Source organism: Vigna angularis, chromosome 11, assembly GCF_016808095.1.
Source record: "Vigna angularis cultivar LongXiaoDou No.4 chromosome 11, ASM1680809v1, whole genome shotgun sequence".
Classification (NCBI taxonomy): Eukaryota; Viridiplantae; Streptophyta; class Magnoliopsida; order Fabales; family Fabaceae; genus Vigna; species Vigna angularis.
Window position 1 is genome coordinate 22,538,151 of NC_068980.1, and position 12,665 is coordinate 22,550,815.

The window sequence follows — 12,665 nt, forward strand, 5'->3', positions numbered from 1 at the left end:
GGGTATAAATTTTTCACTTAAATGAGTATATTAATAGGTACAAGAAATTAAAGCAAACAAATCACGGAAAGGTACTGGGCACAGAAAGACAATTGGTGGGTGGGTGAGGGGAAGAACCTGCTCAACATTGTTGTAAGAGTCCTTTATGGCCTTTTCACTCTTCAGTCGCCTCCCTCTCTCTAGGCGACTTTCTTCCTTCTCCTTCTTTAATTCATCTCTAAGTCTCTCTAGATGTTTCTCCAGAATCTACGAATCAGAAATAACAAGTAAAATTAAGAAAAATTGAGTTGCTCACCATAAAAAAGGTAAAATTATGGCAGAGTTAAAACAAAAGCTACTGTTTCAAATGAACCTGTATTCTTGTGTCCTTTTCTTCCTTCATCGCTTGTTCACCAGTTGTATCAGGTGCTGACCTTTTCCCTAATATACACCATGAAATTTTAACAAGAAATTCCAACAGCAAGCAATAGCAGTTTAGAAACAAATATAAACACGGACGACAAAGTATACAGATTGGACAAATAATTTTATCACCTTGTTTAATCTCATCTAATTGCCTAGAGAGTTGCTGGTTCTCTTTACCTGCCTCTTCCTTTTCCCTTAACAAAACATCAATCCTCTTCTGGAAAAGGATGGCAAAGAAAAGTAATGTGAAAATATTTTAACAATTGGAGTATACAGTTTGTCCAAAGAGAACACTATCCACATTCAAAATAAGAACTTCCACGCACCTTATACTGAGCCAGCAGTTTCCTATGCTTCTCCAAATCAAGTTTTAGGTTAGCCTGGTTAAATCATAAGACAATCAATGTTAATAGAGAAAATATATCACCAAACATCAAATATAGAGAATATCCCAGTGACCTCATTATGCAGAATGTCATGAATTCTCTTCTCTCTCTCCGCAAGCTGCAATCGGCAACTTGCAAGATCTTTTTCTAGACGTGAAACAGAATCCTGCTTCTCTGATAGACTTCTACTCATTTCCTCAATCTGAGCATCCCTATCTCTGAGTTTATCCTGATGAGACAAAATAAAAGATAATGATATCTCTCTTCAAATAGAGAAAACTAAATATAAATCTAACAATAGCAGGTGTGTGTGTAAACCAGACATGTAAATGAAAACTAGAAGTTTCGTGCCAACTTTAAACTGCTCTATCTCATATTAAGCTCAATTGGTATTGCAAATACAGTTATAATTTTTGGAATTATATGTTCTCTTGCAATGTTGTCAGACTCGAGTATAGTAAGAGGATCATAAAGGGGGATGAAAAAATATATTCATAGATTAGTGCATGCGATAAACATAATATACATGATCAAAATAACTCATAATAAGTCTTAAAGGAGCAAGATCCAATAAATAGCACAGCTAAAAATAGGTTCACAATTCATAAAACTGCTCATATAAAAAACAACTTATAAATTCACAAATGTTTGAACCAAACTATCCAATAAAATAATTCATATTAAGCGCAGAATAGTCATCTTCCTCCACATGATCTTCAAATTCATTAAAGTCATCATCTCCTCCATGACCTTCATTATTTATCAGCAATTGGAGGAACCTCCAAATCATCCATAGCTTGAGCAACACAACCACTAGCATCTTCATCTCTTCTAACTTCAACTAGGCCATTCATCTTCATACGCAAGATCATCATTGTTATAATCATCTGTTTTCATGAACCTTCTTGTTCAATCTTGAATTAGCCATCACAAACACAACATCATTCATGGTCTTTTGTTGTAAAGGATTTCCTTTTTATGGTGTCAATCTAAATAATTATAAAATAAATTTCATAAATTTAAATTTGTAACCCTCTCAAAAACATTTTAATTATGCTCACAACCAACTGAACTACAAATCAAACTCAACATCTAACGGATGTCCTGTTGTAGTGATGGAAGTATCATCTGCTGCGAAGATTTTCTTATTGTTAGGGTGGTGTAGGAGGAGAAATTTTTAGGTAGGGGTGCATGTGATCAGAGCCACCCACATTCAGTATCCAATATTTCATATAGAATCTCACATTGAGTCCAACAGCAAAAGGAAATTTTCCAAACGTACTTTTTGGTTTATCCAATATGATGTAAAATGATCTCATTTTCTCTATTTCATCTTGATTGAGTTGAACCAATTCCTCTTTGTTTTCTTTTATTAGTTGGAGCGGTTATGTGTGTCTGTACACCGCACTCCTTCACTTTTGTTCTCAATGTTGGTTATTTCCTCCTTTTTCTAGTTTACCCTCTTGGTCGAGGCCCCATTGGCTATTTTGGCTATGTTTTCCATAACTCGAGTTTCTTGCATCAATCCCCTTCTACTTTATTCACTTTTGACCATAGCTGCTACTTCATTGATTCCAGCAACTTTTACTTTTTTGAGGGTCTGAACCCTGATAAGAATTAGAGTTAAAGGCCCACCAAAAAATCATAAACTCTATCCTGCTCAATATATTCTTTGACCATTGCTGAATCTGCTGAACTTGGCCTTAACAGCAATGAAGGATGTGTCATCTAGGGCTTTTGGAAAGCAAATTCAGAGGCTGCTATCAGGATAGATGGTATTGGAACGCTCAAATACCATCTCAAATATTAAGATAGAATAAAATGATTTTATTGCTAAGAGTACATCAGACATATATACGAGATTGGAAGACTAATTTTGAAAATATAATAACAAGTAGCTAACTAGATCCCTATGATTCAAGGATATTTCCGTTATACACTTTAATTATAATATGCTAAAAATGGAAGTAATAAAATGTGATTGCTATCATAATAGATTTCATATTAGTTTTAAAGCAGGCAGACCCAGCTTGATCGCCAATACTCCTAAATTATTAAACGCACACGCTTTAGATAACAGAGTTCATGTATAAGGCATGAAACATGTATCAAATAATCAATTGTGCTATACAATTGCAAGGTTGAAAGAGGCCTCAGTACTCATTTAAATGAACAATTTATGCTAATAAAACAACCTGAATTTCTCTAGCAAGTTTCTTCACTCGATCATAATCCTCAACATCAACGTTTTTACTCTTTTCAAGCAACTGAAGAAAGAATGCAAAAAAAATTAGAAAAAAAAACTGTAGAACAAAGACAGTAATACATTGTCATAATTAACTTTCAATGTTTCAAAAGAATATACCTCCAAAACCTTGTTATTGAGATTATCTTTTTCCAGTTTTAGTGTTTCAATTTCCTTCTTACAGCCTTCAAGCTCAATTTCTCTTTCCTTCAGGGCATTCTCAAGGTTATCTGTCTCAGCTCTAGCCTTCTGTGCTAGTTCACGCAGTTTCTAAGAAACCGAAAGCTGCAAGTGTCAGTAACAACATAACACAATACAACAGATGCTACCAAAATACATTTCAACTAACATAAACTACATTTTGCTACTATGACACCTCCAAAAACCTTTTCTTCTAGCCTGTCAGAAAGCATTGCAACGATGTTCATGTGTTGGAATAACAAAATCAGACAATGTAATTGACATAGCTGTATACCTGGCACTCCTCGAAATTGTGTTTATTTTCTTCCCTGAGCTGCATGTTACTCTCACGAAGTAAGTTCATTTCTCTGACCTACAAAATATTTTTTAAAAAAATCAGTAAATTATTTGATTGATTCAACAATAACACCACTAAGAAACACTTAAGTTGAAATCTATAATCCTATTATGTTTTCAAGAAACAAGCCTCAAATAATATAGAAAAGTAGATTTTGATGATAGGATTCTCAACCTGGAGTTGCAGCGATTTGAACTCTTCTTCAGTAAACAAAAACGATTTTAGTTTTGCATGCTCAGATTCTAGTGATGCGTGTGCAGATTCTGCTGCCTTCAAAGCACTCTCAAGCTACACAGAACCATAAGATCCCAGAAGATTATATCATTAAATACACAATATAAATAGCAAAATCCCCAGCCCCATCACAAATCCTTACAAAACCAAGCACAATTTTATCACCAGTTCAAATTAGCAAGACAAACAGTGATTGGACGAGAATTAATTCAGTTACAGATATCAATATAGATAGAAGGCACTGCTGCTGTTAAACAAATGGTGCAATTTTGAACAATATATTAAGGTAACAAACCATAATATGAATGTAAGGAGAGTTCAAGCATTATTTAGATTACTAGACGAATAATTTGTCCACCATGCAACCCTGATTACCACACACATCATGCAAGAAACATAATAAATACACAATTTTACCTGTGACTGTAACCGCAGCTTCTCTTGTTTTAACAAAGAAACTTCTGTTTCTGCCTGTAAAAGTTCAAAAAACATTATTAGATAACCAGGAAATGAACATACAGATAAAAAAGTATTTACCAAGGCAGAGATATTTACTATTTCTTTTGATCGTCTGAGATAATTAATCACATTTTGAAGTCCAGCATCACCAAAGGCATCTGCACTACTACTTCCGGATGAAATACCAGCAGCATTACGCTCCTTCTCAGCCCATCGAATATGGAAAGCCTCAAGTTGGCTGTGTAATATTTTATTCTGAAAAATGTAGAAAATTTATGTGGAGGGAATGATAACATCTATTGTGTACAATATAAGTAAGAAATCATTACAAGCAAACACTAAGTCATACGAAGCTCAGTCTTCTACACAATAAAAATCCTAAATGCATTTCTCACCATGGCAAATAGAACAAAAATTATATACCTACTTCACCGAAGCAAATGCAGTTGAACAGATCTAGAAAGGTATAATTAAGTCAAGAGAAATAAAAGAATTGGTAAGAAATCCTTCAAAAAAAAGGAATGGGAGAATTAAAAAGGAGAAGACAAAAATGGCAGAAACATTGTCTAATCCCATATGAATAAAATTAGAAAACAAAAGAATATTTATAGCAGTAGAAAATTAAGAACATAACAATAATACTAACCCATTTCCCAGATTAATGAAATTAGAAACCAAAAGAATATGACAGTAAGGAAACAATCATGTAGCATCACTTAATATTTTAGTAGCATAATAAAGCTATGCAAATAAATTTGCATATATAGTTTACTGCCATCTTTTGTACTGAAGCATAAAATAGTCTAGAGATATTCTCAATTACCTGTTCATTGATTTCATTGTATTTCCTTTCAGCATCATTCCTAGACTTCTCTAATTGTGCCTTCTCCTCTTCCCACCTAGCCTTCAGTTCATTCTGTCCAACATAGGAATTGAAAATTAATTGCCAGATTTATATTCATAATATGAAAAGCAACCATAAAATATTATACAGAGATAAAATAATTGGTACAAATCTCAAAGCATAACAAAGAATTAGGGAAAAACAAGTAAAATAGCAGGTACTCAGTTGAATGGGGAAGTAACATGGAGCAACTATGGCATCTTTCTAACACTCCCCTACACGCCTAGGCACCAGCACAGAGCTTAGCAAAAACAACTGCCAAAAATATATGACCTAGGGATAGCGTTAAATATCTTGGAATTTGAGCCCATGATCTAATTCTACAACAAAGTTGGGGGTGCATGTTTGGTGAGCGCTACCCCAGCATCAAAAGCTCTATTGAATCATATATCAAATCAATGTGGAACTAAACTACCACCCTAAGAAGGAAGCTACAAATAGGCAAGCAACAAGTGACTGCAATTAATGAAACTTTCCAACAACATCATTTAAGACTTTTATCAATTGAATAGTTTTTTCCATCAGTACCTTAAACTATGAAAACACAGGACAGGATCATAGTGACACCATTCTCCATAAGCTGTGTATAAAAATTTCGTTGTCATGTTTGTAAAAGTATGGAATTGTGTTTTCCGTATTTTGCCCATTGATACCAAGAAGCCTCAATTATGTTGTATTGTCAATCTGGAAAGTTTAGATCTCTACAATAGTGATTTGTTTTCCTAACTGGCTAATATTGAGTTAACATCCCTTAGAATTCAGACATAGGGTTTAATGAAACTGTACAAAACCAGCTTGTTAAGTGTGGACTAACCAAGCCTTTCAAATTCTTGTCATAATTATAGAAATAAGGAATAAATCATATATAATGTGGAGTGTCTAAATTATATATGTATCATTAGGAATTATTTTATTTATTCTCGTATCATATCTTCATTATTAGAGGATATATTGATTACGTTTTCTCAATACAAATAAAGCACTCATACTGCATCAAAAACACAGGTTTCAGCTCAGGAGCTGTCTTTCCAATAGTTTAACTGTTTTATTAATATCCACATTCCACTTGTAACTACATCCACCCTTGAGGCTACAATATCTTTATCATTAGAGGACATCAAATCTCCTTTATTGTGTATTGATTCCGTTTTCTCAATAGAGGATATCAAATCCCCTTTATGTGTTATATTGATTCTGTTTTCTCAAAAGAAATAAAGCATTCTTACAGTATCAGAAACACAGGTTTCAGCTCAGGATCTCTCTCCTTCCAATAGTTTAACTGTTTTATTCAACCATTCCACTTGTAACTACAACCACCCTAGAGGCTACAATTAATGCAGTCCCCAAAGAGGGGCCACAACTAAAACAAGCAAAACCATTCTACATGACCTAAGGTATATTTCATTGCCACAATCCTAATAATATGACATTGTTTTAGTGATGTATGCTTATTCCCCGAGTTTAGATCTCCCTTTTTTGCCACTACTGTTAACGCTCAGTCACTCTGCTGAACATGCCCATCCAGATCTGTGCTGAAACCCCAAATTCAGACGCTTTGTTGTCTCCTCCAGCAATTCCATCTTTGTTCCACTCTACAACATCCACTGCATCGCATAGATCTTTGGATTTTCGCTATGTTAAGCTTTACTATTGTTTGATTATCACTGATCAGTGTTGACCTAGTTTCTCCTTTGAACTTCTCTTTCAAAAGTTAATTTTTTATGACAGCTACCTCATATCATATTTGCTATGCCCCTCTCCTTTGATTGTTTAGAAGACGTGCATGTGCCATTATTGCTAACAACTATTCTTTGTTTAATATGAGAAAAACATCCATTTGTAATAAACTTACAGCATAGTAAGGCTTAACTTAAGGGAGTGTTAGAATATATGAAAATATATTATCATATCTCTAGGATTAATTTTCATATTTCCTCTTCTCTTATCATGATTTGTTTCCCCAGTTGTGTAGGATTATTGGTACAAGTAGGAGTTGTACAACAGGTTGTACACATAGCAAATGAAACAATAAATTTTAATGTCTTAGATATCAATTCAATGTTTCACTATCTTTTATCTCTTTTTCTCCACCAATATCTAAAACAAGATAATTTCAAGAATAAGAAATGCAAAAGAACATCAAACCATTCGTGTTATACAGTTGCACCATAACAGTAATTCAATAGTGCTTCATTTTAGAACATGGGCCCTCTTAACTTAAGAAATAAACAACTAATATTCCATTTTTGGGTAGATGTGTGCAACCTCAAATAGCAATTAATAAACAACTCATGGGAAAAATCACTAAGATACAAGATACCAAATCCTTTCAAGACTTCATTACAGCCAAAAAACAAAGCAGCAGCATAATCCAAGTCAACAAAATTATTGTATGATAATCTGATGACAATCCACAAATAAAACCCGCAAAGGTTTTATAAGGGCTATAAACACTTCAGTAATGAAAACTTAAGCAGAAGGGAAAATGAAAGGTATTGTAGCAAAAGTATATTATGGGTAGAATATGAAGTATTGAAAAACAAATACATGAGTATATTATGAATAGGAAATAGTTTACATTTTCAACTTTCTGAGTATTGTTTAGTTTCCGTAACTCAGATGCCTCCTCCTGCAGCAAGGATAGTGCTTCAGATGTTTTTGTTAACTCCTGAATCGTTTCAGACTGGAGAACAACCTGAAAAATAAGAAACAACTACGATTAAAACCTATGGAAAGGAATAAAAACAGTGTTATCTCAAACAGTTTCTGAACTTTTGCCTAGAATATATATATACCCACGTCCCCAAAAATTAAAAATTCTAGCAACAAAGAAAAAATTTCAGAATATGACTTGCACTTTTATATGCGCATTAAGCAGACAGATTGTATTATTAGTTTATTTGACAGAAGAAGAAAATACAGCTCAGAAGGCAAAGGTGATAGGTAAAGGTCCAAGGATATGCTCAACAAATACACAACAATAGGATTTAATCCCAGATCATGGAAGGGATCGGCCAATCCCAAAACTGAAATGACAGAACAGTCACTATTTTAATTATATTATAAATGAAATAAAATTTTATATTCTTTCAGCTGATTACTACATATTTAATTTCAACTACAACAATTGATGGTAAATGAACATTATTAAAGATAACAAAACTAAACCAAAATTCAAATATTTTGCAGCTAGTTGAGTATAAATATTGCAATATCAGTGAAATTAAAATGGAACAATCAAACTGCTCAAAAATCAGACAAACTAGCAAAACCATCATGCAAACCAAGTGAACATATTTCAAGCACCTGTCTTTCATAATTAGTTTGAGCTGCCCGCCATTTCTGATGCTCCCTGTCCAGGTTTTCCTTTAAACCTGATAGCTGAATTTCCAATGCTGAAATTTGAGAGCTACACAGAAAAAAAAAAGTAATAAATGTGAAACCAAACTAACGTTATATTAAACACTAATGCATTAAGAAACAACTTACGATTTTGTTAAAATTTCCTCTTTAAGATTTGTGATTTCAGCCATAGCAGATGTAAGAGCCTCTTCCTTTCCCACAGTTTCAGAAGCAACTTCTTCATATTTCAAACTAGATTCATTTTCAATCTCTAACATCTTCTCTCTAAGTGAATTAAGTTCAGATTCAAGAACTTTCTTGGCATCTTCAGCCTATTTGTTATTAAGAGAAGACAAACAATATACTACAATATCAAACTGACTGAAAAAACTATGTCAAGGTTCAATATGCATAATTACCTCTGTTTTAAACTTCTCATGTGCCATTTCTATCTGTTTCAGTGCATCTTCATTGACCTCAGCAATGCTCTTATACTTCAGTGCAGAGTTTAAACACAGGTGTTAGTTTAATTAAAAATTAAATATAATTTGTTAAGAAAATAATAACAACCTGAAGCATGTGAACTTTGTTGGCATGTGCTTCCTCTTTAAACTTTTCTATCTCCTCCTTTGCCTTTTGCAATTCAGTAACAACCTAGATTAAGTTGGGGGCATATTTGTCAAGCACAATTACAAGTATAGTTTGAAAAAAATGCTTCTTGCAGAAAGCAAATACGCCCTAAATACTATGCACTCTTCAATAAACTTAACCATATTTTCATATGCACAAGAAATGCCTCCAAATATGGAGAAATTGATGTATACAAAACTGTGCCCACCTCATCACTTGACAAAGTGGAAGGTCCACTCTCTTCGCCCATTTCGACAAGCTACATTCAATAATAAAAGAAGTTAGAATTAAAAGATAAATATTTTGATTGAAGGAAAGCAAACATACTAAAATTGGACTTCGGCCTAATGAATGAGAAACAATTTAACATCCCAGAGGTTACATGACACATCATGAATCCATTGGTAAGTAAATAGATACTTGGCCAAGAGAAGTGGCATGCAGGTACTTGGCAATATTGTAAACTTTCTTCTAATTTTCTCCTGCTTCTCTCACATTCTTAGTCATTCTTCATTTCTATCACATCTAATAGATTTCTTCATTCAATAAAAAACGTGCCCTTAAAAACTTATAATGCCCAAGAAAACATTTTAATTTGAAAGTTATAAAATATATGCATTGAAAACTTCTACAAACTAAACCATAAGGACTGTAAACCATAAAACAAACCATCAGCAACACAATTCATAAATTAACAAAACAAATCAAAGAAGCAAACCTTGTCATTAGAGGAACCCAACTTTCTTTGTAGACTAGAGAGTTTTGCCTGTGCATAGAATAATGAGGTTAATCTCTACAATTTGTGAAGACTTTAATAAAGTGTACAAAAGAGAATAGACAAAAACCCATACCTCGGCAACAGCAGCCCTTGATTCAGCAGATGCAACTGCACGTAAAGCATTAGCTAACTCTTTGTTCATATCCTCAACCTGTCTCAGAGAACCTTTTATGGTCTGGTCCCTGTCTAGTGTGAATCTCCGCACATTTTCCCGCTCTTCATTTAGCTCTTGCTTGGCTTCAGCCCACTCCTTCTGAATAGTGAAATTTATGATAAATATGTAAAAAATGACCAAAACTGCCCTTTTTTAACTATATGAAATTATGATTAAACAATTAGTCGGAAGTATTTATAAGGAAACAAGAGAACACACCTCCAATTTCCTTATATATTCTTCTTGCTTAACCCTCTCTGCAGCTCTTGCTTCCTATGTATTACAAATAAAAAAGATCATATTGATGGAAAGTTTCATAGGAACATGAAGATAACACTTGTTGATGATTATAACCTACCTCTCGAACTTGCTCAGTACTTTGTATGGTGCCCAAACTAGCCTGCAATAGCAAGTGTAAGAATACGCAAATTTAAGAAATATAAGAAACAAAAACAATGCTTACCTGCAAACGCTGCACTCTTTCAGACAAACTGCGAACCTCATCAGACGCTCTTTTCTCAGCATTTGATATGATTTCTTTTTCTTGTTTTAAAACTGACATCTGAAATGAAGTTATGAAATGTGTCCACGAAACAAAGGTACATCTCCGTTCAAAGGTTTATAAATTTTAAAATAGCCCAATAATTAACTTGAATAAGATATTAACCTCCATAGTAAGTTTCCGAGAAAGCTCCTCAGCAGCAATCAAAGACTCAGAGCTTTCACGCAGTTTTCGTTGGTAGTCAACAACCAGCTGAGAAAACTCTACATTTCTTTCTAAAATGGCTTTTGCTTCAGCTTTCTAAAATGTCATTCGAAAATCCATAAATAAGTACATCACATATATTCAAGAAAATGCACTTAACATTATGGAAGTACATGCCTGATGCCCAAATTCTTTCATAAAGCTATCAAGTCTTTCCCTAGAAAAAGCTGCTTCAAGTGCCATCTTGTCACGTTCAGATCGTAATAAAATAATCTCACTCCTGAAGACACAATTTCAGAATTTGAAACCATACATATGCTATACAGAAAGCACATAGGTACCTGTATGTAAAACATTTACTAATCTATATACTGTTATTATAATCAGCATTAAGATTACCTGGTTATAATTTCTTTAAAATAAAAAAAAAAGGGAATTGTGAGTCGGCAAAATCATTAATTGTTAGAAGGATTGAGAATAAATAACCTGAAATTAGAAAAATCACTGTTGCATAACTACAGGTAAACCAAATCTTTTGAGAGGTCCAAGAACTAAATTTAAACTACTTCTCCGAGGTAAGTGGATTAAACATTATAAAGGTGTGAGGCAGCCCTTTCACACACTCACATTGTGGATAGGACCCTTTCTAGACAATGCTGCATTTCAGGGGTCTACAAACCTTTTTATGTTATATTCAGTTGTGTATAATCAGCTTGATCATTATAATCTTCTCATTTCAGCCAATTAGACATACTGAATTAATACATTAGCAGATTAGAAAAGGCAGAGTACTACTATTTAACCAGAAATCCAGAACCACTGTAAGCAATCACGTTTTTCAAAAAAACAATTGAAGATTTTATATGCCACGTTTTTCTGAAAATAATGTTACAGCAAATTTTCAACCATACCTAGACTTTGCTAAATCATCCTCAAGGCATCTCATACGCTCAGCAGCTTTTTCCAGGGACTTCTTAGAAGCCTCCTGTTGATAATGAAAACACCCCAAAATACAAGTGCTAACATTAGAACCTTTCAGGACAATTCACCAAATAAATAATGTTTGTTGAAGAATTAGTTATTTACATGATGTCAGAGCAGATAAAAAATAATGGTCACAACTCAATAATGTCAAGCAGATCCATAAGAGGAAGTATGAGATTAGAAGTAATTACCTGTGAACTTTCAATTGAAGTCTTAAGGTTGTTTCTTCCAACTTCGGCAAAAGCTGAAAAACCAACAATCAATAGAAGATAAGATGCCAAAACTGTATAGGCAGACATGTGTTTTACAATAATAAAACAAAGACAAGAAGCTAAGCTAGAATAGCTTAAAGATATTAAAGTTCCATTAAGAAATCCTCATTTTAACATTTATCAAAATGAAACAAAAATACATATGCACACAAGTACAACCACTGAACAAAAATGCCCTTGTCCCACTAGGTAAGTTACCTACATGGACTATGCAACCCACTTACCATTAGACACAGTTAAAATAATTCTAACTCCATCTGCAGTCCATAGTAGTCAATAGTGTGCGTTCACACTGATACAAAGTGGAATGACACTCCCAGCACAAAAAGTTTGCGCTGTGTCACACCTCACACCTCAGCACTGCAGCCATTGCAAAACATTGTGACCAAAATCATGACCAAATCTCAACAGAATTCTGGGATCCAGACATGGAGGATTTGATGGTGATAGGTTTAGTGGCAAGGTTTATGTTAGAAGAAATATAGGAGGCAGGTAGTTATAACTTCCTGGATTGTATGTTGATGTTTTTTCTGTTTTTACCATTTCTGTAGAACATTATGCTCATTTCTAATTAAGTCATCCGTGTTAATCTATCTATCAACAATCTTGTGATTTCTGAATACCTATC

General features: G+C 33.7%; 1 protein-coding gene across 1 annotated transcript in view; it reads right to left on the reverse strand.

Annotated features, from left to right (window-relative positions):
• The window catches only part of LOC108333909 (nuclear-pore anchor), a 38,499-nt gene that overhangs the window by 4,257 nt on the left and 21,577 nt on the right, over window positions 1–12,665 (reverse strand). The window contains exons 19-45 of the mRNA XM_017569411.2: window positions 11,957–12,009; window positions 11,693–11,766; window positions 10,959–11,061; window positions 10,743–10,877; window positions 10,539–10,637; window positions 10,434–10,475; window positions 10,295–10,348; window positions 9,995–10,174; window positions 9,862–9,909; window positions 9,352–9,402; window positions 9,084–9,167; window positions 8,933–9,007; window positions 8,661–8,845; window positions 8,478–8,580; window positions 7,750–7,866; window positions 5,091–5,183; window positions 4,364–4,522; window positions 4,226–4,279; window positions 3,749–3,862; window positions 3,512–3,589; window positions 3,157–3,306; window positions 2,987–3,058; window positions 865–1,020; window positions 732–785; window positions 535–622; window positions 353–420; window positions 118–246 (exon numbers count right to left, since the gene is read on the reverse strand). Coding sequence (XP_017424900.2) covers window positions 118–246; window positions 353–420; window positions 535–622; window positions 732–785; window positions 865–1,020; window positions 2,987–3,058; window positions 3,157–3,306; window positions 3,512–3,589; window positions 3,749–3,862; window positions 4,226–4,279; window positions 4,364–4,522; window positions 5,091–5,183; window positions 7,750–7,866; window positions 8,478–8,580; window positions 8,661–8,845; window positions 8,933–9,007; window positions 9,084–9,167; window positions 9,352–9,402; window positions 9,862–9,909; window positions 9,995–10,174; window positions 10,295–10,348; window positions 10,434–10,475; window positions 10,539–10,637; window positions 10,743–10,877; window positions 10,959–11,061; window positions 11,693–11,766; window positions 11,957–12,009 — 2,618 coding nt within the window. The remainder of the gene's footprint in view (window positions 1–117; window positions 247–352; window positions 421–534; window positions 623–731; window positions 786–864; window positions 1,021–2,986; window positions 3,059–3,156; window positions 3,307–3,511; window positions 3,590–3,748; window positions 3,863–4,225; window positions 4,280–4,363; window positions 4,523–5,090; window positions 5,184–7,749; window positions 7,867–8,477; window positions 8,581–8,660; window positions 8,846–8,932; window positions 9,008–9,083; window positions 9,168–9,351; window positions 9,403–9,861; window positions 9,910–9,994; window positions 10,175–10,294; window positions 10,349–10,433; window positions 10,476–10,538; window positions 10,638–10,742; window positions 10,878–10,958; window positions 11,062–11,692; window positions 11,767–11,956; window positions 12,010–12,665) is intronic.